This window comes from Chelonus insularis, unplaced genomic scaffold, assembly GCF_013357705.1.
Source record: "Chelonus insularis isolate UGA/USDA-ARS -01 unplaced genomic scaffold, ASM1335770v1 contig_4_pilon, whole genome shotgun sequence".
In the NCBI taxonomy this organism is placed as follows: domain Eukaryota; kingdom Metazoa; phylum Arthropoda; class Insecta; order Hymenoptera; family Braconidae; genus Chelonus; species Chelonus insularis.
Genome location: NW_023276613.1, coordinates 90,617 through 115,404, shown reverse-complemented (window position 1 = coordinate 115,404; position 24,788 = coordinate 90,617). Strand labels below are relative to the sequence as shown.

The 24,788-nt window shown below is 30.4% G+C and overlaps 3 protein-coding genes across 6 annotated transcripts in view; 1 reads left to right on the top strand and 2 right to left on the bottom strand.

Moving 5' to 3' along the window:
• Positions 1–19,509, bottom strand: part of Task6 (TWIK-related acid-sensitive K[+] channel 6) — a 57,902-nt gene extending 38,393 nt beyond the window's left edge. For all 3 annotated transcript variants that reach the window (XM_035088417.1, XM_035088416.1, XM_035088418.1), the window contains exon 1: positions 19,109–19,509. The gene's annotated coding sequence lies outside the window, so the exon portion shown is untranslated. The remainder of the gene's footprint in view (positions 1–19,108) is intronic.
• Positions 19,510–20,863: 1,354 nt separating this feature from the next.
• Positions 20,864–22,574, top strand: LOC118070004 (uncharacterized). Its single transcript, XM_035088404.1, has 6 exons — positions 20,864–20,970; positions 21,019–21,287; positions 21,545–21,853; positions 21,998–22,014; positions 22,109–22,375; positions 22,452–22,574. Exons 1-6 carry the CDS (start codon positions 20,864–20,866, stop codon positions 22,572–22,574), a joined length of 1,092 nt encoding a protein of 363 aa, XP_034944295.1.
• A 149-nt stretch (positions 22,575–22,723) lies between these two features.
• Positions 22,724–24,688, bottom strand: viaf (viral IAP-associated factor). Of its 2 annotated transcripts, XM_035088421.1 has the most exons (7): positions 24,643–24,688; positions 24,281–24,566; positions 24,067–24,199; positions 23,807–23,948; positions 23,407–23,635; positions 23,110–23,318; positions 22,724–23,021 (listed from the first exon to the last, which is right to left on the bottom strand). In XM_035088421.1, exons 3-7 carry the CDS (start codon positions 24,067–24,069, stop codon positions 22,882–22,884), a joined length of 723 nt encoding a protein of 240 aa, XP_034944312.1. In that variant the 5' UTR covers positions 24,070–24,199; positions 24,281–24,566; positions 24,643–24,688; the 3' UTR covers positions 22,724–22,881. The 2 variants fall into 2 exon arrangements, with proteins under 2 accessions (XP_034944312.1, XP_034944311.1); XM_035088420.1 differs by having other exon boundaries at positions 24,067–24,566.
• Between the last annotated feature and the right edge of the window lie 100 nt (positions 24,689–24,788).

Sequence of the window (24,788 nt, the reverse complement as noted above, 5' to 3'; positions counted from 1 at the left end):
TTTTATGATATAAACCATTTTTAGTCAGTATTTTTCTCTATTTACGTTTTAGATTTATCGAGTACATTTTTCATTTAAATCATCATGCTTAGATTGTTAATATAATTTTTTTAGAATATAAATCACTCATTAAGTCTCTGATAAGACACAAAATCTCTTAATAAGTAAATTCGTGTATACTTAAGTTGATGAAAGACTTGAGGTTATTAACTTATGAATTTCATATTCAGCGTTTTAATTATTTATAAAACATTATTTATTAAAGAAACGTTGAAACATTGATAAATTATCCATCTTATAAAGTGAAATAAGTATTTCTGTTAATTAATAACTACCAACTATTGGTAAATATTTATCATGTTTCAAGTTTTATAAACATCAAATAGATATAGTAGAACAAATATAAATTATTATTATTTATTGTAAGAATATCTTCTGTACCGAATTTATAGAATTTTTATAAAACCAGCCTTTAATTTTCTAATATATAACTCTTTTTTTGTTTGTAACATTATTCATATAAACATATGTTTATAATATTCCTTTTTCTTTCTCTGTTTCACCTTTTATGGTTATAAATAATTCACATGTACTTCAAATATAATATACTATTATTTCTTCATGCATCAATAATTACTTTCTGATAAGTTTATTACAAAAATAAGGAAATTTATTTATGTAAAGACTAAAAGATATTTTATAAATTATTTTTCAACAGATAAAATGCATAAATGAAGTTTTATAAAACAACTTCTTTTTTAAGGAAATATAATTCATAATTTGATCCCTCGTAAGTCCTTTTTTCCAATCGAAAAAAATTGAATGACATAAAAATAGTCGTAATCTATTAGAAGAATAATTTAACAGACAGTTCTATCACAGTTAATTCATTTCCCGAGATATATAATGGCAAAAATATTTTTCCAGCCATTTATTTCACTAGATTTACTTCTTAACCTCTCCCTAACATCTTCATCGCATTATTTTCCTTCTCATTCTCATTCGCCTTCCGAAACTTCAATTTTTTGCCACCATTTTAAACCGATGACTTTAGCTTTCCTTTGCTACGTTGCTGCCGGACCAAGACGGTATCTCTCTACTTTCATTGGTGTCAGCCGATGTAGTCATACATATACCTACACTAACCCCTCACAATTTTTTCCTTTTTTCTACCTCGTTTATTTTTCCGGTACTATCTTTTTTATTTTTTTTCTTTACATCACTCTTGAGTGGTTTTTCTTATAGAATAGCAAAACGCCAGTTTTTCAACTTTATCTTCATTCATCTTGAATGTATTTTTACTTTCTTTCATTTTTATTTCATTTTCCCATTTAACATAAATTCATTTCCTTATAATATTATCTCGGATTTTAAATATTTCACATGTAGTAGTAAGATTACAAAGCACATAAGACTTGTGTAACATATGAAATACATTCCCAGCATGGTTTATTTGATGCTTTGATGCTCTTTTTCAGCATATTACATACTCTCTTCGAGTGTTGAGGTATCGAATTATCGACCAACCACTGGGAATTCCATTTGCAACAACTCTGAAAGGGACGTCCTGTGTTTCGGTTGGCGCCAAATTTATGTCAGTCCAATCGAGTGTGAGACAAAAATAAAAAAGAAATATTTAAAAATATTATACAAACAAAATAACTTTAAGGATATCTCAAGAAAATTACAGAAATTGAGATAAATATTGACTATTTTCCCAACTGATTCATGATTTAAACTATAAATCTTTTTGTCAAATTATCAGAACGTTTTTTTATTGAAGAAAAATAGTTGAAGGAGCAGTACCTTTTTTAAAGTTTATTTTATTTCATTTTCTAGATTCTCTCTAAATGATTTCCCTTAGCTGAATGTTGCTGGAGATTTAACAACATAGTAAATACAAATCCAGGTAGGAAGATAAAGCGTTCGTAACGGTGCACACACGTCACTCACCTCGACCTTGTCTTTCTCTTCACCATCGTACGTTTTATTTTTTTTTCCTCCACAAGAGCCCTCTTGCTATTTTTAAAAACAACTACCCTCTGTCATGGCTCTCGTTCACACAGTGTCTTTTCTTCCGTGCGTCTTTTTTTACCCCTCTCGACCTCCACCAGTAGAAGGCGAGACACCACTAACGTTAGTATATCGCTCTTGTGATTCTTTTTAGCACTACAAGTTCTGTGACACATTCACGCCTCCACGTAAATACCACGACGTTCTACCAACAACTTACCTCTTTCAAAATCTTACCCTTTTACTCCGCAGCATTTCTCTCAGTTACTTTCTCATATTACATACTCTCGGCGGTTTCGTTAATATTATACTGAACATATTTATTCACTCACCTCAGCAAAATATTTTCTTTAAATTTTCATATTAAAGAAAAACATATTAATATTGACTCGTAATATAGTCGAGTTTATTTTAAAGTAAACTATCAAATTAGTGAAAGTATAAGGAAGATTTTAAAAGAGAAATTAATTTTCGTTAATGATATTAAATTAGACCTTTTATGAGAAATAAACTTCGAGAAATTCATTTAAAGTCAACTTTTTTATTTATGAGTTCATAAGCTTATTTTAACTTTTCGAACTGTTCATCTATTCAGTAGGTTTTGTGGCAAACCTTTTAACGCATTTGGCAACAGAAAATGAATATACTCTACAATCGAAACATTATAGAGGATGTAATTGAATAAAACAGTTGACTTCATGAGTTTATCTTTTGATATTTTGCATTAATTCAAAAAAATTTAGCTTCTAAAATGTTTCATTTGATCATTTCAATCTTTGAATTATTTCAACGTTACTTTTAATCAAATTAGTCATGAATTAAGCACTACATTGAAAGTTTTCTTTACAAATTTATCCACAATTTAAGAATAATGTTTCTCATTAAGAGAATTTTATTTTCAATGACATTTTAAAATTGAATAAAGAAAATTTCTTAATATACTTGTTAGTGGAATAGAATTTTATTTTCAAAATAAAATAATAATTTATTTATGTCCTGCGAGTATTGAATCTCCAAGTTCAGTTTCCTGTCACAATTCTGCATTCAGAACGGTTAGAGACGCTTGCAATGTAAATCAGAAATATTATTTCGGCAGTGACAGTCTTAACAACTTCATAAACCCAAATTTATCCCACTTTAACAGTGTTTATTTCCCATTTACAAACGACACATTCAAGTGTTTTGATTGTAAAAAGAAAAAATAAACAACAAAAAGAATAAAGAAAAATCTTGAAGGAAAAAGCCCTTGAAAGGATTTTGAGAAAATATTATTTAAAGATAGCACCTTTAATGTAGTGTAATAAATAAAAAAAATTGAAAATATCAATGTTGAATATATCTTTAAATTGAAGTGTTCTTGACGCCGCGTAGCTTTCTAGCCCGGTGATGGTCTCGAAAAAAAGAACCCCAAGAGATAGAATTCAACAATAGAATGTTCAGAAGTGATGCGACCATCTCTGCTTGCTTTTGTCGACTCTTGTGTATAAGGTCTAGTCTCTCTGTCAATTCTCTTCTTTCTCATACTCTCGACAAGTCTCCACACATCTATACAGAGACGTTGTTACCTATACAAGATGAGTGCAGATGTCAGATCTCGTCGCATCAAACGACTTTGGGTTTTCTCCAAAAAAAAAATGTAAGTAAATCAAATATACAAAGAAAACAAAAGAAACAAAAGGGGTAAGAAAGAAAAAAAAAAGCTGCTTACTCTTAGATCTTAGAACTTGGCAACAGCTTTATCACTTGGCTCTGCTAACGATTCCAACCTGGAATTTATACTATTCCTACCACATTTTCTTTCTCAATGACGACGTATCAAATTTTCTCTCTTTATCGATTTTCTTTCCCTCATTTCATTCTATGTATAGATATACATACATACTCACAACGATTCATTCTCTCTCTGGATACCATTTTAATGAAAAATGACGGTGACTATGAGAATATAAAATACCGGCTATGAACGTCAAAACGTAAAGATAATTTCCGAGATTTATATCATTTTCAAAAAATTATATGCATTTAAAATTTATCGGTGTTGCATGAGAAAAAAAATAACTCATAGAAAAACAAATCTACGATACAAAGTAGCAATTAAACTAATTACAACATTCCATCACATGTGAGATAAATAATCATGTGAAATGAGCATATTTTACTCCACTTTTCTCCCTTTAATAATTTTATTCATCATTTTATGAAAATGGTACGAATAGAGAAAATACCGTGTAATGTGCAGCACCTGTGCGTACATGAAAAGGAATAAATTATAGGCATGTAACCGCAACCGTAGCTTTACGTATCGGTTGGTTATGTTTGAGTCAATATCACTGCCACGAGAGTAGAGCTTGATATCTAACTATTACAGTCCCTCTATTATGCTCTACAGTTCATTTTTATCATTAGCATTTTCAAAAAGTTTTTCTGTGAATAATAATAAATGATTTTACTTTAGAAAAGAAAGAGCACTTTTAGAACAGGAATTACCATTTTAGTCTAACTTTTATTGTTATTGTATTTATTTCATGTTTACGTGGATAATAATAAGTATTAGCATTTGTAATTTTTTTTTTTTTGATTTTGTAACTAGAATTATGATGAATGCAATGTTATGTGGAATGTAACAGGATTTTGTTACTGATTTTACGTTTCTTTGATCACAAAATACTTTTGTAAGGAATGTTTTTTGCATTGAGGACGGAATTTATTTAAATAAATAAAATATTCTATTAATTTTTCAAAATAACGGATGGTTTTTTGTATTTCGTTTCACATAAAAGCATTTATTAATAAATTATTCCTTGAATTAATTTAATGATTAAAATTGATAAATTATTCTTCAGGTTGATTGTGTATCTATTCTTACAACTATTTGATAAAATATTTGTTAGCAATTTTTACTCAATTCAAAATTGAAAAAAAAAAATTTATTTTTATTTGACTTTTTATATTGATTGATTTGAAAATTTTTTGACGCGTTGATTGAATTAAAATAAATTGAAAAAAAAAAAGAATAATTTGATTGAAACCATTTTACTTACTTTTTTTAAAAGAATTTTTACTTTTATTGGACAGTTTTATTGTTAATTTTAGATGGCTGGATTACATGATACAATAATAACCATCGACATAATTGGTATTTTTGTCAATTAATTTAGCTTTGAAAAATTCATTAATTTATTGATAGAAGGCAGAGATGAAAAAAAATTCTCTAGTGGAATGAAAAAAAGTCCATTCATTTTTTCTTTTAAAAAATACCGAAGTGAATTGAATTCTCTCAACTATTTTTACGATAAAAAAAATCCTTGGAAGTCAATCATTTTTTTTCTGCTTTGAACTAAACTGTCCCTTCAACTCTACTCTTCTTTCAACTTTATTTAAATGTAGATAATATTACAAACTAATGCAACAAAATATAACTGAATAGAAAATAATTATAAAATTCTTTATTTTTTCCTCTGTTTCTTAAATTGATGAGATTTTCTTTTAAGAATATTTTTCTTCAGTTAAATATAACAAATATTCGTTCAAATCTTATTAAAATGATGCAAAAAATTTATCTAATTTCCTTTTATCATCCATTTATAATAATTTTCAAGTTATTCTAATAGAAATGTTACTCAGATATTTTTCATTCATTCTATATAACAGTAGACATTCAAAAAAAATCTACATAAAAATTTCCAGGAATTTTCTGTGCATAAATACACAAAAACTGGTAAAAAGTTACGTTCCACAGATACAAAATAATTCAAAAAAAACAAATGAATGAAGCACATACTCGACAAAAGTTTCCTTTGATAACAGTGATTCGCAAGTTTTTTTTTAAATTTTCTAATTAGGTAAAAAAATCTAAAATTCTAAAAAAGTTTTTAAACAAAAATTTAATGGATTTAATGGACTTGAGGGATATCTTGACATGTCTCTTAAGAGATCGAGAGACAATCAGGCCGAGTTTTACTGCTAGCACGTCATGTTCGTGACGGGATTTGCAGTCACCGGTGCACATTACGAGGGTTTTCCTAGTTGCTCGTCAAAAGTTTACAGATAGATATATCAGGGCTCGCATTTCATTATCCAGGAAGGTATACATGGTACAAGTTGTAGATGAACGATGGATAGAATTATAAGGACAGTCTGAGATCTTGGAGAGTTTGAACAAGGTTTAGTTGTTGTCACTAACTCTAGTTACAGCTTGCAAGTTATTATTCATGATGCATTTGGCTTTAACTTCAGTATTGTCTTTAAATATTTCTCTCTGTTATATCTAAGTACATTTGTCCAAGTAATGGTAAATAGTTAATTTTAATTGTTTGACAGTTTCAAACTTTTATTATACGATTGTATTAACTTTCGGTAGTAAAAATGAAAGTTTAATGAAAATGTATACATAAATAGTGGCTACTTTTGTCGACATACCATTAGTAATATAAATACGTGAAAGCAACAAGAGTGCTAGTAGAATGTAAATACATGTCATATAACGCATGCTCAGTCCAAAAGAGTGGATCTTGTTAGGATTTTTTTTTCCTGTTCAACGACTTGGATGCAAGTTCTCGTTGAACTAAAAAAATTTTAAGAGCAAGTGAGTATGAGAAAATTGTATTTCAATTACATCTTCCATCTTTATTCCCTTCTCTTTTTGCTTCCTTTCACGTCTATTTTTTCTAACCATTTTGAACTTTATTTTATTGATCTACCGTAATTACAATTTTTTGTCACAAAAGCGGAATAAAAATAGCATTCCATAAATGCTTTATTCTTTTGAAAAAATAAAAAAAATATTGAGGTCGTCATAACGACAGTTAAACCATAAAAAATGAGTAAAATATATTCCACATGAATGCTAACGTACACTTGGATATGTTCATAAGTAGCTTCTGCAGTCGACACGTAGAGAAACACACGTTTTTTGAGATTGGCAAAAGAAAAAAAAAGGAAGCAAATTATGGATAAACTGTTGGAATTTGATGAAGTTGGGTGCAATAAATATCGATTAAAGAAAGTAAGAGAAAAAGAATGGACGCGTGAACAAGTGCTTGCACCACTTAACGATGGTTCTCGATGTGTCTCTTATATTCGATAGCTATCTCTTATATACTCAAAAGCTTACACTTGATATAGCCTCTTCTGTTTCTTCTCTCTTCTTCTCTGATGGTTCAAAAGGAATGTCTATAGTTTGTAAATTTACATCAAAGAGCTTCATCGAGAGGAAACAAGAAAAAAAATATGAAAATATTTTCCAAGTTTATATCACTTAAGCTTTTGTATTAAGAGTTGAAAAAGAGGTATATTGAGAGCGAGTTAAGACGGTTAATCCGATAATGATATAATCTTAAACGCGGCGAACCGTAATAAAGTGGTGAAGAAGAAAAGGATGGAAAGACACAAAAGAAATTACTCCTATGTAGGTCAATTAGTGAGGGCCGAAGAAATATATGTGTCTATTTTTCTCTTTAGTTTCTATTAATTTATAGTTTCATTATCGTTAAGACATTAAGGGAATTGTATTTATATAATAAAAATAATTACGTACATTTGTAGCTATAACTGGCTCTTTATTGTTACGTGAGATCAATTTTTATATACAGTCAATCATTTTGTCAACAATATTGGAAAATAGAATCCCTAGATCTACACTTAAATGACGTAAAACCGTGATTTACGAACGTCAGGACTATGCCGTGTGATAATAAAACGAATACCAACTAAATAAAAAATTTCCAAGCAAGCTTTACTACGTGTATTTACACTTATCTTAGAGTTTGAAAATCCCTCGCCAGTACAGTTGAAGAATTCATCTTTCACTTGAAAAATTGTATATTTTTTTTTTTTTCGTATGTCTATCATTTCCGTTGTATCACAGCTACTCGTGAGGTAGATATTTTCTCTCTAGGAGATTCATTGCGAGCAAAAGAACATCTTTTTCGCATTCCGTGAGTAATTTCAGTAAATTTTTTTTTTTTTTAGAATTTCACGGAGTGTATAGATGGGATCTTAAATTGAGATGCCCGTAGTAAGAACGCAATTGCCTGAGTGTTATCTATCGTTTTGCTACTACTTCCTTGCTCTTTGTCGGACACAGCAAACACCTTATTTTTCTCTCGTAGATTCGTCCTGGGGTCTCGGCTGCACTCTACCCTCCTTCTCTTTCATCCTCCCAGTCATCTAATGTTAATATTTTTCTCATTTCCGCTGGCTTACTAGCTCGAGGCGAGGGTTGCCTATTTTGCCATCTTCCCCTGATTCTTTACTCGTATTTTTCCTCTCCTTGACCTGTTTTGTTGTTAGGTGCTGCTGCCTATTTCAATTTTTTTTTCTTAATAAATAAATAACAGATCCATTTTCATTTTTACATTTATTTATGCATTTCGATAAACCTCGTGAACATTTATATCATTTCTCATTACACTTTGTCATAAAATAAAAGAGGGAGGAACAAGAAAAGTGAAACAATCGTAAGTAAAATTAAGTAATAGGTGTTAAACATGTATGGGGGGAGGCTTTTGTCGGTGACCAGGTTTTTGGAAATCAATATCTGTTATTGATATTCAGAAAGTTATTAAATACTATGAAATATAAAATATCTGAATTTAAAAATCAACTCTAATTTTTTTGAATTTGCTGAACATTTGAAAGATATGTCCTGTCAGAAAGGAAATCTCAGATAAATTGAAATAATAATTATAAATTTTGCTTGCAGATATTCTCTATTTGAATATAAAAATTTCAAATCAGCTATTATTATATTATTTTTCTGATACAGATGAACAATTTCAACTGACAATATCGTTAAAATATAAATAAAGCATCAATAAATTCGTTTTTGTTTATTAGATTATTCATAATAATTATTCTCGAATTCTATATTTATAAATATAGAAAAATTTGAATATTTAAAAATGAGAGTAACAACTGAATTCGAGAAATAATTACTGATTTTTTTTCAATGAATTTCATTATACTTTAATTAAGATTTAATAATTAAAAAATTCATTAGAGTTAGAGATTAAACGAAGAAAGAAATTTTTCGTAAAATCCTTTGTAAAACTTTCGCACTCGTTTTGTTTAATAGAATTTATCTTCATAAAATTGATTAAAAATGGAATAAAAATGCATCAAACGTGACCTCCATGTCCCTCAACATATTTTATCGCTCAAAATCTATAAAAGTATTGAACAATTTTATAGTGAATTATAAATAATCATTATCTATAAATAAAAAAAAAAGCGAAAGATGATTTTTCGATTATTATATGTTTGAAACGTAATCAATTTTGCAGTTAAAGGATTAATTGGAGCATTAAAAAAAGTGAATTAATGAAGTTAGACCAAGTTAAATGGGAGTTATTTAATAATGGCATTAAAAAATTAGTTATAATTTTCTAGACTTCCTTCAATATTTTACTGTTTAAAACAAACGAATATGATTAAGTGAAACAGCAAAGTTTAATTTATTATTAAAAAATAAATATCATTAAAGTCAAGAAAAAACAATCAAATCTCAAAGCTAAATGATAAATTTACTGTTTTTATTTAAAAGAGTTTAAACTAATAACAATTATAACTGTATTTGTAAACTTTTCTAAACTAGTTTTGCCCGAAAAGTTTGGCAGAACTATCTGTTGAAGCAATGTATCATAATTATGTTAGTTACTGCAATTAGATTTCTCTATTAATAGTATTTGCGATGTAGTCCATGATGATAGGGTTAAAAAACAGTTTGCCTGGAAAGAATTTAGTTTTCCCTTTGGACAACTGATATTTAAATGGACAAATAATTCATTAAAATAACATTGAGAGTATGTTGAAATTAAAAGTTATCTTTGGTACTTGTTCTTTAAAAATATATGAAATAACAATATCTTGTGGTAAAGTTAAAAAAAACGCATTCGGTGTATTTTTTAGAAGCTCAAGAAGATACTGATATTTGGAGAGAAAAGAATCCAGCACCAAAGCTTGCTTTAAAATGTATTAGAAAAAATTTGCAACTAACTTTATTTTTCAAGTTTTAGCTACGTTACATTCTTTGCATTGTATTTATTGCTGAGGTTACGAGGCAAAAGTTTAAAATAAATAACAATATTTTATAAAATAATAAATTAAACTATGCATAGATAATTGTTTTAATAAAAAATAAGTAATAAAATTCAATGAATAAAAAGAAAAAGAAGCAAGATAATTTATTATTAAATTAAATTAATACATGAAATAACAGACAATTGTTAAAAATGAATTTTTTTTTAATTTTAAATAGCACTTCTTTCAAAAAAAAATCATAAATTAAACAATATTGTACGACAGTAAAATTACTACAGAATTCATAGAATACACGTCTCTCTGCCAGTACTTTTTAATAAATATAAATAATAAAAATCGTTTTTTCCAGGAAAAAGTTATTTCACCAACTATGTTGCTGTCGTAAAAATAAATAACAGTTACAGTAAAAATTACCAGAAATTTTTCTGGATAAAATTAAGAATTGTAAGGATGAATTTTATACGATGTGATTTTCCAAATAGGATAAATGTTAGGCCTCTCAAAAAGTCTTCGTGATACAAGTCGAAATATAATCAGGTAATAAAATAGAAACAAAAATAAATAAATGAAAATAATAAATTATTGTATCTACCGTATCACGAAAAAACCATTTTTATTCAGCTCACAGACTCTATAAACTATTTTGAGAAATAAATCAGCAAAGTTTATATCTATTTCTTCCAATAAACTCAAACATATTTGATTATTTAGTAACTGTAAAGTTGTTTACTGATTAATTCCTAAACGTGGATGCACATATTCACGGTGGGAATATTTCAAAAGAGAACTCGAGTGCTATGTGGATTATCATAAATAGAGAATGGATGTAAAACCATGGACTGAGGTATTTCAATTAAACATAAACGTTTTAATGTTTCTCAAAACGAAACAATGATTCATACTAAATAAATAATGAACAAATCTTAATGATATAACTTTTAGAAGAACAATACCTATTACATAATTTTCAAAAATCTTCATTCAACTTGATCTGATTCAACCATTTTAAGAAGGGTATAAAAATTATTTTTATTGCATTTCATTTATTTTTATTAATATTTCATTCCATTAGTAGTACTTTTAATGTTTAGCTATTGATAATGTTTCAATATAGCAGATTATAAATCAAGACATTAACATAAAAATTTTGTTGTTATTAATAATTGAAATTATTCAATATTTCTTCAACACAATCATCATTTGATCCGTTGTTTTATTAAAATTAAATTACAAACATTTTACGTTTGCTCATCAATAAATTTTCAGAAAATTTATTATTGATAATTATAATTCGAAAAATAAATAAAATCTATAATTAATATAACAACATTGAAATCACCTCCATAACAATAATTGTGTTCATAAAAATTATCGATTACCACTAAAATAGGTGAATTTATTTAAATATAACCACGAAAGGTCCATTTACCCTATGCTCTCAAAGATCGTATTTTATTTTAAATGACATGATTCTGTTCTGGCTCGGTTAGTTCGACATGCAGTGTGCAATATTACTATAGCAAGCGCTTTTTATGTATGATCAGGTACAGCGATTTCCTTCTACCTCTCTTATAGCTATGTAATAAGATCAAAGCCATAAAAGTTATTTTTCTGTACTTAAGTACGTGTACACTCAAAGAATAGAGAGACCAAGGTACAATTATAATTAGCACAATTCGAGAGCCAAGCAACGTGTTGGTGGTGGTGCAAGAGCCAACCGGTGCAAGAAGTCGGCAACGATTTCTCTTGGTTAAGTCGACCTTACACAGGTCACCGCATCGTATCACGCTGGAAAATTGAACTCCAAGTTAAACGCTCCGACAATCCAACCCCGTCGACGGCTAATTCGCGATCTTCATTCTCTTTTATTCCCATTATTCCTCTTAGATATACTTTTGTACCCTTTTTCAATAACTCTCTTTCTCTTCTGTCTTCCTACATATATAAATATACTGCACTATTTGGCTTGGCTTATTTTCTTGACTTATCATTTAAATCCTCCATGGAAAGATCCATTGCGCTTCACTGACATTCATCCCCCCTCCTGACTTTTCCCATGTCTTGACTCCCTAAGGACACGTCGCGACACGATCGATAGTGTCCGATTTTCAACTTCAGTCCCTTTCTACTTCGGTTCACTCGCTTGTTGATGGTAAAGACACAGTGACTCTATGATTTATGTGTGCACAGAATACCCAAGTTACCCTCGAAAAGCACATCAACCCTGCTCTCTTTTTCTCCCTCGACGATAGCTTATTTTTTTCCTTCTTCCTGTTTCTTTCTCTCTTATTCATTTTTTCTATTCCCCTTCTTACGATCACATTTGTTTGGAAATTTTCTCGTATGTTTCCCACATCAACTCATATGTGTATTGACGCGTACCACACACTTGCTTCATCTGTATCTCAAGTGTGTTTGTGACGTCATTCAATAATAAAACGCGCTTGCGTAAAACACATTTACGCGTTGATCGTTACCTCGTGCCTATCATTTCTTTTATTTTTATTGCATTTGTTATTTTTCCTCATTGTTGTTATTATCATTCTTCGTTTTTTTCATTTCTATTCATTTAGGTATTAAAATTAATATTTATTTATTTTTTGTTTCATCATTTCTGTGAGATTCATCGGTATGTTTGCGTGTATGATATTTGTACATTTGCATAAACGATCATCATGCTCCAAAAATTATTTCATGAGCACATCAACACGTATACACACACATAATACATATATAGTTGAGGTGAAAAATGTCATTGAGCCAAGGAGAGTAAAACTTGAAAGACAAAAGGAATGCTTTTTATAATAAAGTCTACAGACTTCATACCGGCTGGAATGTTTTCCACTTTAGCTCTTGTTCCTATCGTGAGTATTCTCACTAGAGAATAGTACGAGTCAAACATTCGCCGCGTCCTCTTTATTTGCAAGATATGCTACATGAGTATAGAGATGTTTTGGTATCGTGATGTAACACGAATTCCATGGGCAGTCAAACGAACATCATGCGAGTGTGTAACTAAAAGTGATTTCCATCTTCACCTCGTACTCATGTCCTTCTTCACTCTCTGTAGTGAGCATTATACGTAGTCCGATTATCTAAGTTCCAGTCCCTAGTGACTAACTCACAGGTGCCCATGTCTATTTATACACTTATACGTTCATACAAGTTACGTAGGATCCAGAACGAGATAGTATAGCTCTCTACTAATGTTCAAGTGGACTCATAGAGGCCCAGAAAGGATTATCATTTGTGTTGCTCATGTTACCACCTCTTTAGCTCCTCTTCACTAGGAATATACTACTCTAACTCTAATACGTTCTTCTCTCGCTGAACATTGTACAATATAATCGAATGAATGGCAAATGAGTAGACTTAAAAACTATTCAGTTACGTACATATCTGCACCAATGGTAATTTTAACGATCTCACAAACTACCCGGCGAATTCCATGAGAATTCCAACGGCAAATTGGCATACCATATAAATTCTTCGCCAATTCTTCTTGTCTACTTTTTCGTCATTGTAATCCGGTGCTCTTGCGGGTCTTCATTTTCCCACTGAGGAAACTGGCGACAAAGAATATCGAAGAAAAACCGCTGACAAACGGCTCGTATCAATCAACGGTAGATTCAATCGATAGTCGATTTGTTAAATCGACGCTACCCTTGCGACCGATATATATCTTCAAGATATGTCGTAATTGTCTTCGATTAAGTGCTCGGAAGAATTTTTCTTGTATTTTACCTCAAACAGCATTTTTTGGTTGAGTTTAACGAGACTTTTAGTAGAGAGACAAAGTGGTTGATAGAAGTATTTTACATTTGATTGAAGGACAAAAAATATGTTGATAAGACGATGATTTTTTCTAGTGCAATTATAAGAAATAAATAGTAAAAAATTTGGTTTTTTTTATTCATGACAATTAAACTTTGAATGAAAATTTACTATTTGAAGCAAAGATTTTAATGAGTGATTTATTTTTAATTTTGTAGAAAAAAAGTGTATATCACATTGGTATGTTAAAATAGCTTAATTGGCTCGAGAGTTTTCTCTATTTTTCAATGCTAAGCTCATCATAAATATTTTTAAATTGTAAAACATCCATAAATAAATAATTTTAACTCTAATTTTATATTCAAGGCGTTTTTATTGATGTGAAGAATAAATTAATGTCAAATATTAAATATTTTATAAATAAACAAAGTTACCAAACTACGTTATAAGGGAAAAATGACCTCCGGGGTTAAATAATCTCCCCTTCTCCCTAAAAACTTGCGAAATTTTTTTATACCACTGATGATTTATTTATTAGATTGTTTATCTCTAAGATTACCCAGATAAATTATGAAACAGGGATTTTATTTAATCTTACAAACACAAAACAAATAATAAATAAATGATATCATTTCGTTTTTTTTTCATTCATATTTTAAATTATTCCTAATTATCTTAATTGATCGGTTTAAAAATTAATTAAAGCTCCTAAGAGGTCGTATTGTCCCAGTTTTCTCATAAAAATTAATTAAAAATGAAAATAAAAAATACTGCCGATATCTTTATCAGTGATTAATAATTAATATGAAACCTCATAAATGACATATACATGTAACTTTTAGCAATTACTCTATAATAATTAATTTCCCTCGTGAAAAATATTTATCCAACCAATGTAGTAAAGCATGAAAGCACATCGATGAATGATTGTAATAATTATTTTTCCAATTTAATCAAGTCAAGTAGTGCAGTTGATCTTCACTCCGTCGTTAATTGGGATATTTACCTTAATTACCACGTTTTATTTTTCAAATTTTGATTAATTCCATTTCATTTTGAATAAAAATAGCATTTTTAGATGAAAAATAACTAAATCGACACTTGACAAGACTCGTGTTTTCAGAAGAGTAGTTGTATTTTCTCAGTTAATATGATCAATACAGTCATTGGTATTAACATTAGAGATCGGATATTAGTTTAGAATAGCGATTCATATACGTATAAGTAGAGTCTATTGTCATCAAGTTCTGTATCTATTTATAGACTCAATATTGTCTCTTCATTGATCAGAGCGTGCCAGTGAAGCATATTCAACTCTCTAGAACAAGCTCAACAACTGGTATAAATTTTCGGTAGCATGTCAAATGAAAAATGCTTACTCAATTATCGAAATTTCATTCTTATTAAATTTCCCATTACATTTATTTTCAAACATTTTGATTAAAGAAATCGTTCTTCAATTTCCTCTCTTTCCTTTTATCATTTTCCTTGTCATTCAAAGACAGAACCAATCCTTATGTTGTCAGATATACATCAATTCAGATTATTTCGTTTTCTTTTCTTTTTTTTTTACATAAATATATATCAGACACGACTGAAATAAAATTTTTATTCAATAAAAAATTCGTGAAAATAAGGAAAAACGAATACTTAAAAATTAATTACGATTTTAAGTGGCGCAAACTATATGCAAGAAATATATTTCTTTGGAGCTATGTACAACGAAGTGGTGTTGCCAAAAAAACATTAATTTTCCTGAGATTGCGTACTAAGTAATCTAAAGATTTATTCGCTCGTCGTTAGTACAATGAAAGTAAAATAAAAATTGGTGAAAAAAAATTTTAGAAGCACAAAAAATACATTAATTTACTCATGAATTTTTGAAATGTCACACTTGCAAATTTATTCTTAGCTCGTCTTTGACTTTTTCTTTTTTTACAATTTCTGGAGAAACTAGACTGGAGAGTTTACCAATTCACAAAGTCCCTAGTTTATATACCGAATCAAAATTGCAAGCACGTCGACAACTCTACACTAACCTGGTGGTATTGGTTTGCGATTGTGATAGAAAAGAATGCTTGTATAAAGATAGAAAGAAAAGGCAGGGCAGAGATATAGGCAAATAGATAAAGCTAAAATACAGACTGATTCTCTTACAGACTTTTTTATATTCTCAAAAGCTCCAAGATCTTTCTGATGAACTCGAAATGCTCTTACACGTCACTCTAGACATCAGTCTAGACTCTCGATCGACAAATCATGCAATATATAATCCTCATATATCGCTTACTGATAACGATTTTTGACAAGGACCAATCAAGAAAAATTCTTTCTATCGGTATCATGCTCGATTGATCTCGATAACCCTCAACAAGAAAATATCCGTCTTCTGGTGAACGTGGATGTTTACTCGATTTTTTTTTATTCCTCACTCGACTCTCAATAGTACATTCACGTTCCAACACTCACGTTGTGTTGCGAATATATCTGAAATAAAGAATTTATTCGCGATTCTGCTGATACATCTGCAGATGATATTGCAGCAAATATGCAAAATGAGCCCCCTTAAGTGCTTACATAAACTGGCATTACCCCTTCATCAAATGTTCAATGTACCCGTGTGTCCTCGACCGAGACCGAAAAGATTAACCAGAAAAGCGGAGTTTCATTATCTAATGTAAACTTTAACCGTTTACCCTGACCGTTTTTGTTTTGCTCCTCTTTAACCATCCCAATCTTGCCGCAGTTACACCAAATTCATTTTATCGGGCATTCACTTCCAAAAGAGTTGATTCTTATCCATTAGCAGAGAATTTTCGATCAGGACAAGACCTGAACAATTACACTAAACTATCAAAGAACAAGTTTAAGTACAAAAAGGAACTTTAAATAGCATTTTCATTATGTGTCTGACTGTACGTTGCTTATTTCTACTTATCTAACATTCCTAATGAAATAATACCATTAATTACCAATCTCTTTTTCAGCTTGGCTGATGGATTCACCTGGAAAGCCATTGAAAGATAAATTATTGTAAAAAAGAGAGATTCAACAGAAAAAAAAACTGAAAGGAAGATCTAACAGATTGAGTGATGGAAGCTTGAATACGACCTAGTTTCATTACGATTAATGCTATCTCACGAAAAATAAGTCAGACTGTGGTCAGATGGTTGAAACATCCCCAAGGTAAATGTATCTTCAACGTGAGTATTTAAATTCTCGAGAATAAACAGCCATTGTACGTATTTAGATACAGTTAATAACACTTGGACTAAAGTGCGAAGTAAAAAAGCACTAAAACGTGACAATTGCTTTGAGCTTTGGATTTAAATGGTAAGCACTGAAAGGATGACCTAAGTCATAATACAAAAAAACTCGTTTTAAAGATTCAGAGAAGTGGATTTGTACATTTCCCGTTAAGTTTTTTTTTCTCTTTCTTTTTTTACCATCATTTGTCTTGTTTGCTCGTTCCAGCGAACGATTCCATGTGAATTCGACTAGAATCTACATTGATTCTTTTCAGTGTCCGAAATATAAATATTTGGCAACTTATTCTTCTTCTTATTTACCTCACTGACTTATGTTTGGTCTAAAATTCCGTTTTACGTTGTTGGATGAAGATGCCAATTTTGATATTTATGTTGTATTACTCTTCAGACTTTTGAAAAGAGTTGATACTTTTTTTTTCATTCATTCATTTTAAACTGTCCGGTAAATTACACTTCAGAATGTAAAGTATACATACTAGTGCTACAATTGGAAAAAAACTGAGGCAAAAATTCGAATGAAGATCATGACAAACACAATTACAAACAGCATAAAGTTATGTGGATAAAAATATCCAGCAGTATAATTCCAACAGAATGACTCTGTCTTTTTTTTGCCATTGCAGTCAGTACAGTAAAATTCTCCCAGTGTCTGTTAAACAAATGCTCATATTAACCTATCAAGCAATTCCATGGCAATTTCCCACGGATACGCTGAGTGCTTCAGCGAACGGCATTTTCACGCAACCAGCCGTGTTGTGTGTATATCACTGGACGTCGAATGACGCTCAACTCCTGTTGTGTCACTGGCGAGAGCTAAACGAGAAGACCAGCCAACAAAATGCTGTCCTCATCGCATATCTACCTCTACGTGAGCTTTTTTATTTTTTATCAACGTGAAATTTGTTGGTTAAAAAAAATCATATTGATAGGAAGCTAGCAACTATCAATGAAAAAACGAAAAATCCTTAGGGATCAAATGAAAGCTGTAGGATTTAACTATTTCACGTTCTTTATGAAGCTCTTTATAGCAATGATTTATTTCAACAAATTTTATTTCATCCACCCGGAACAATATTTTTGATTTCTCCTAAGAAGTCAACACTAATGTACATTTGTGCTAGAACTTCTCAAAGTTGTAAGATAGAAAAAATTATTATATACTCAACGGAAGCACGTGGATTCATCATCAAGAGATTTTCATCTCTCTTTACCTCTAGTCTACTTTCTCTCAGCTCCGCAAACGCCATCTGCCTATACTCTATCACATCTACCACTTTCCTCAATTAAATTGCACCGAGGGCACGTCCGTTTGTTACTTTTCACGTCGGCTCAAGAACTCACGAAACTCCTCCTTTTGCTTTCATATCAATAACGGAGCTAATGTAAATCTTCCCCCAGCTTATATTTTCCCTCGGAATAATATTCTAATAACGATCATTTATTTATCATCCCCTAATATCTCAAAAGATAAAAAAAATACAACACAAATTCAACCCTCTAAATATCATGATCCTTTTAAAAATTTAATGGCTCACGGTTTTGGAGAAAATTATCTTTTTCTTTACCACAAGGAAGCCTCGATCCCATTTTCCTTTTTTTTCTTCTATTCTCCTGGGTAAATATTAGTTTCACCCAGCTATAAATTCCCCAGAATACTCTAACGCCTGTCTCCCAAAACCCTTTGGTGATGCTTAATGTAGTCAATTAGATTTCAATATTGCTACCTAATATTCTCTTGCATCATTTGTCTTACCGTCTAATTAGCTTTAATATAATCTCCTTCAATATTCTACCTTGCTCTACATCAAAATAATACACTGCTATACATCACCTAATATTATCTCCAAATTAGTCATCGATGTTACTCTCTAAAATTATCCAAAAAATCACGACTTTTGCAAGCTTGCCAACGAGCAGGTGGGTACAAGCTTTAGCCACGCGCACAGCCGGCGTCTTTATACTTCTCATCACACGTTGGATGTTATTTTCAAAAAAGATGAAATACTACTTACTTGAAGTATTAAATGATGACTTTCCTGGCACGAATGCATCTCTAACATCACTTGGAACTTCACCATAAACACAAAACCATCATAATCACAGTACACCCATTTATTTTATATGACTCTTTTCTTTACATTCACGTTGTCGTACATATGTATACATTAAACAGCAACAACGACTGCGGCCTCTACGATTCTCACTGCGGTTTTTCTCCAGCTCTCTCACTAGCAGATGCTATCTGTCTTCCTGAATCCCGTTATTTTCTTTAGTTTCCACCTACACCTACACCTACTTCTACTTCTAGGTCCAACCCGCCGCGAAATCCTCCTCGGCCGCGTTCGTTGTTGCGAGTTACGTTCGAGCAACGAGGTGGCAGCCACCCTGGCGAATGATCCAGCATCCAGCTACGCCCGTGACAGCGACCGGGCCACTACTGGAGATAAAGCGTTCCGGCGCAAGCTCTGATTTCGATTTTGTCCGTTCGTCGCGCCACTAGTGATTCTCATCCTTCTCATCTTATATTTTTACCCTTCTCGATTCTCCAAAGATCGTGAGAGCTATGTGTACGTACATATAAGCTCTGCGTTGGGAAAGCGAGGGGTAACCAATGGAGGGATGACAATGAAGGGGAGCCGAAGCCGCTTAGGACTTGCTCAGACGGAAAAAAATTATTTTATTCTCTACTTCAACTCCTACTCCTTCTAGTCTTTATTTTTTTTTATTATCATCTTATTATCCGTATTCCGGAATTTGTATCAAGATTGAGGATAATCTCCAGTTCACACTACAGAAATTCAAATTACAACAAGTAAAATATAAAATTTACTTGAATAACGATCGATATTACATTATTACTACTTCAAATTTCGTATCTGTTAATATATCTTTTTTTATCAACACAATCACTACCAGGTTTGCAATTGAAAGCAGGAGATTTACATTATGGCTAATCTCTATTTTCTGATAAGAAGGATAGAAGTAAATTTGATATTCCCATTACTAATTGAGTTAAATGTTGAAAATTAAATAAGAAAAAAATTTATTTCCAAGTTGAAAAATATTTTTCTATGATTTTAGTAATTAAAGTAAACTAGTGATAGATAACTCAATCTTTAGAAAATGCAATAAGTCTGTATTCCCTCATAGATGTACTATCTAACACCGTTTTCTTAGGTGTGGCATCTTATCCATCGACAGACTCTCCAGTTATTTATCGATTTGCTTTAGAAAAAAAAAGTATTTTTTTCTATCAGTGTACTTTAACAATAGAAGAAATTGTTACCAAGATTAAAAATATAATTACAAAGTAAATAAGTCGATAGAATAATTAAAACATTTTTATAGACAGTTTTTTCATGTTAGTAATGATTAATGTTTGTGAAAGCATTATTCCTTTATTATAAATATTGAAAATTGAATTTACTTGTTGGTGAAAGGTAGCACTAAAGGGAATGTGTACACATAAACTTGTGTACATGTAGCCATACGGAAATGTAAATATTTGCTGCTCCTCAGAGCCTAATCAATGGATTCTACTTATGATCCCTGTCTATGTCACATAAATAATTGATCTGATAAATAAATCAGTAAATTACCCGTCTATTTCCTTCAAAAAACAACTTTTAAGACAACATTAAAAAATAATTATTGTGTACTTAATAATCCTTCAACGTCCATCTCCTTTAGTCTTTGAACAGCCATTAATTCTAAATATCGTAAAAGCATTTTAGTTTTTACTTAGCCGTCAGTTTAAGATATACACTATGCTTCAAGAAAAGTCAACCAAGTACGATAACTTTGATTCTGAAGTTGATATAACACGTACTTTTCTCTGCTCATTTGGCTTATGGCCTGGTACAACTTTCTTCAGGTTCTTCTTAATCTTCATCTCAATCATGACTGTGTGCTTATTTCCCAGCATAATGAGTTTATTCTTCATAAAAGAGATTATTGGAAAATCTATGGAGTCTATTGGTTGGGTAGCCTATATTTTACTTGTCGTTATTGAAATGTGTCTGATGCGTAATAACATCCATTTTATTTCATCAATTATCCAACGTATGGATGACAATTGGAAATGTATTCATGATATTCCAATAGAAGACAAAGAAACTATGCACCGATATGTAATCAAATCTCGACGTATTGTACGCTTCACTATTTTACTTATATCTACATGTGCTGGGGGTGAGAGTGATATATTTTCTCTGTGTTATACGACTAGCTATTTTATATATTCTAGGAATAACTTATTTTAATGATATCCATCAAAGAAACTTTTTCAATCAAGACATTTAATTATAGCCTTCTTATTTTATCCCTTTGAATAAAAGTTTTCTGATAATTCATAAAATTTATTTTAATGACTTGATCTAAAAGAATATATGTACATGATCAAAGTAAACCAATTTATTGATATTTTCATGTGAATTGTTTTTTTTTAGGGTATATTCTACAACCATATATCAGTACACTAATTTCTGGTCAAAAAATTCCTAATAAAGTGCTGAAAATTGGCTGGTATCCATATTCATTAACAAGCCTATCGATTATACTGGCCACGAATATCGTGACAATAATCTGTATTATTATATCAGTACTCATTTTTGTGAGTATTGATACTTGCCTTATATCTATGACTCTCCACTGCGCTGGACAATGGGCCGTACTTTGCAATACGATTCGTGAATATAAAGGAGTACTTAAGCATTCAGTAGATAATAATGATTTATCACTAGTGAATTTGATCAGAAGTACACGAAAATCCTGCTCATGTCTCAAATGTATCGTTGATTATCATGTTGAATTAATTGAATTCACTAAAATCATCAACAAATGTTTCCATAAAATTGCATTATTGAAAATTTGTTTCTCAATTATCCATTTTTGTATTGCAGGATTTACAATTATCGAAGTAATAATATATATGTATTTTTCTTTTCATTATACATTGAATATATTATTAGAATTGATAGTACATGTTGATAAAAAAAATTTCTATTTTCCAGTCAGTTCAAACAAGAAACTTCACTGAGTTTACTCTACAAATATTCTATGATTTTTGGACCATATTCTCTTTGTTTACTTACTGTTGGCTTGGTGAGTTATTATCGAAGAAAAATGAACAGATTGAAAAAACATCATTCGAAGTCGACTGGATTAATCAAAAACCAAAGATCTCACGAGCTTTGATGTTGATACTAATTCAAGCACGAAACCAACCACAGCTCACAGCTGGGAACTTTTTTATTTTAACGCTGTCGTTTTATAAACAGGTAAATAAAACATAAATGACTGAAGTTGTATCATTATTTAAATTGTATAAATTATTCATTTTATCATACTTTCTAGTGTATTAAGGCATCTGTGTCTTATCTTTCCGTTCTTATCGCTATCGGGCTAGGTAAGTTATCTTCATCGATAAAAATTGAAAAAAAGCTCTTAACTTATGAAATCAGGATAAAAGCATGTTAAGCACGAACACACATATGTTGTAGAAACACATTGATAATTCGCAGAGTATGAGCTTGGTCAGCGGGATCATTTTAAATAATACCCGAGGTTTAATACTATGATTCTTTAAAAACAATTAAAAGTGTAAGTAAAAAGATGTATTCACGGTATTGATTTAATCTTTTTTTAATTTAGATGATAAAAAATCAAAAAAATGTTAAAAATTCGAACATTTTAATTGACAAATATTGGAAATTTTTAAGTAAATAATCTAAATACATGATAAATACTCTGTAGATTTGATAAATATTTTTTTGAATTCTCAATATCACCAATCATTGGAATCTGAAAGGTCATCTTCTTTTTCTTTTTGTAAATTAGTAAAAAGGACGTCTCGCACCTTTGGTCTTGGATCTTCTTTAATTTTAGATGGTACGGCTTCTGCCTGACCCAACATCCATTCTAATTCTGAAATTGATTAATAGAAAAAAAATGTACAATTTAATTAAGATTAGTGTAGAGAATAGGTAGAGATCAAATTAATAATTCAATTTACCTGCTTCTGTGAGTTTCATGCCTCTAAGTTCAATAGCTCCAATTATTTGTTTCGTCATATTCCCATTGTGATAAATAAAGAGAGTTGGTAAATTTCTGTCAGGCCAGTTGGGGATACACGTAGTAGAAATACTCTTTAAGAATTTAGTAGTTGGAAATTTTCGAGCTAAAGATGCTAAGTATTGATTTATCAACGTACACAGGGGAATTCTGTTATAAAAAAAAAAGCAGTAATATAATTAATTAATACTTGGAACCACCGTATCTCTGTTAGAATAAATAATGCATGCAAAGTTACCCAGATTTATATAAATGAAGAACGACCCAAACGTCTTCACCCGCATTATTAACTTCTGACACGTAATCTTGGGCTGATATCTCCCTAAGATCCCCAAATTTGGATTTCTCAGCTAATGCTTTTATTTCTGCCATTCTTTTTCTCCTGTATTCTTCAAGTACTTTTTCATCTTCTTCATCTTCAAGTTCGTCTAACTCATCCAAGGTTTTATCTTCTAATGTTTTAGCATCTATAATAGATCAATTAATTAACTTAAAATCTTCTACTAACAATAATAGTTAAGATTCATTAACTTAATAGAAACTTTCACGCATGTAAATTGATTAATCACAGTAGTAATGATACAGAATATAAATTCATTAATAATTCTGAAATTAATTCTCATGTTATAAAAAATTACCTCGACCAGTCTTTTGGTTTATAGTACTTTCTAAAATATCAATAATATCATCCTCTGTGACTTCCTTCTCCTTTGGTTTTTCAGGAATAATTCCCTTTGAGCGCAAAATATCATTCCACTCAGTATCATCATTTGGATTTTGCTGTAATTAAAAGTCTTTTTTTAAGCACAAACATTTTCTTCATTAATTTACATAAATTGTTATACTCTATTTATCATTTTACTTCATGTATTATTAATCTATCAAGTGATTTGCTTACCATTTTGATAGTCAATAAAACTTTTTACAACTAGTTAACACGTGTACAATACTCCAAATTGGAAAACGATCTTTTTTTTACTCCAAAATTTTGATAATTAAATCACTTAAAAGTTTGAATCACTTCGAGTGAACTGAAAGAAAACCAAGGAAAAATAAACTTCTCCACACCCACATTTGGTCAAAGGATCGAATTACTGTCTAAAAGAACCCACCATTTTCCAGCAACATCATTACCCGCACTACTTTTATCATCACAAGCAGTGACATAACCTTTAAAAACTCATTGGCTGACGTTTCCCAAATAGAGAAAACTCAAGAGACTTTCAATGAATTTGTAAGAACTACTGAGCCATAGATGTTGTTGGTAAAAAAGAATCTGATAGTTCAACTGCATCAACATATGTATCGGATAAATAAATAATTTTTGGCGTTGAAAAGCAAGATCAATAGCAGCTCTTCTTTTTTCTCTCTAACATATGTTAAATACAGATTTTAATGCTAAAAGATAAATAAAAAAAATGTAAAAATTGAAATAAATTATTGGAATTGATTATTATTAATCAAGCATTAATACCAAGAGATAGAACGTTTTTAAATTAAAAATTTCTACTCCAAAATGCATTAATTTTTTTTCCATCTGTCATAAAAATTTCATGAATCGTCTCATAGGTGGCTCTGTATTTTTCTTTATCTTCGCATCACGTCGGACATTTCCGGTGA

Bases quoted from the DNA above. Each gene is read 5' to 3' on its own strand.
- LOC118070004 (XM_035088404.1), top strand. From the start codon at position 20,864: ATGCTTCAAGAAAAGTCAACCAAGTACGATAACTTTGATTCTGAAGTT. The intron at 21,288-21,544 runs GTGAGAGTGATA...GTTTTTTTTTAG, and splicing joins TATATCTACATGTGCTGGGG to GGTATATTCTACAACCATAT. The intron at 22,376-22,451 runs GTAAATAAAACA...CATACTTTCTAG, and splicing joins CGCTGTCGTTTTATAAACAG to TGTATTAAGGCATCTGTGTC.
- viaf (XM_035088420.1), bottom strand. The intron at 23,636-23,806 runs GTAATTTTTTAT...GATCTATTATAG, and splicing joins AAACCAAAAGACTGGTCGAG to ATGCTAAAACATTAGAAGAT. The intron at 23,319-23,406 runs GTAACTTTGCAT...TTTTTATAACAG, and splicing joins CTTCATTTATATAAATCTGG to AATTCCCCTGTGTACGTTGA.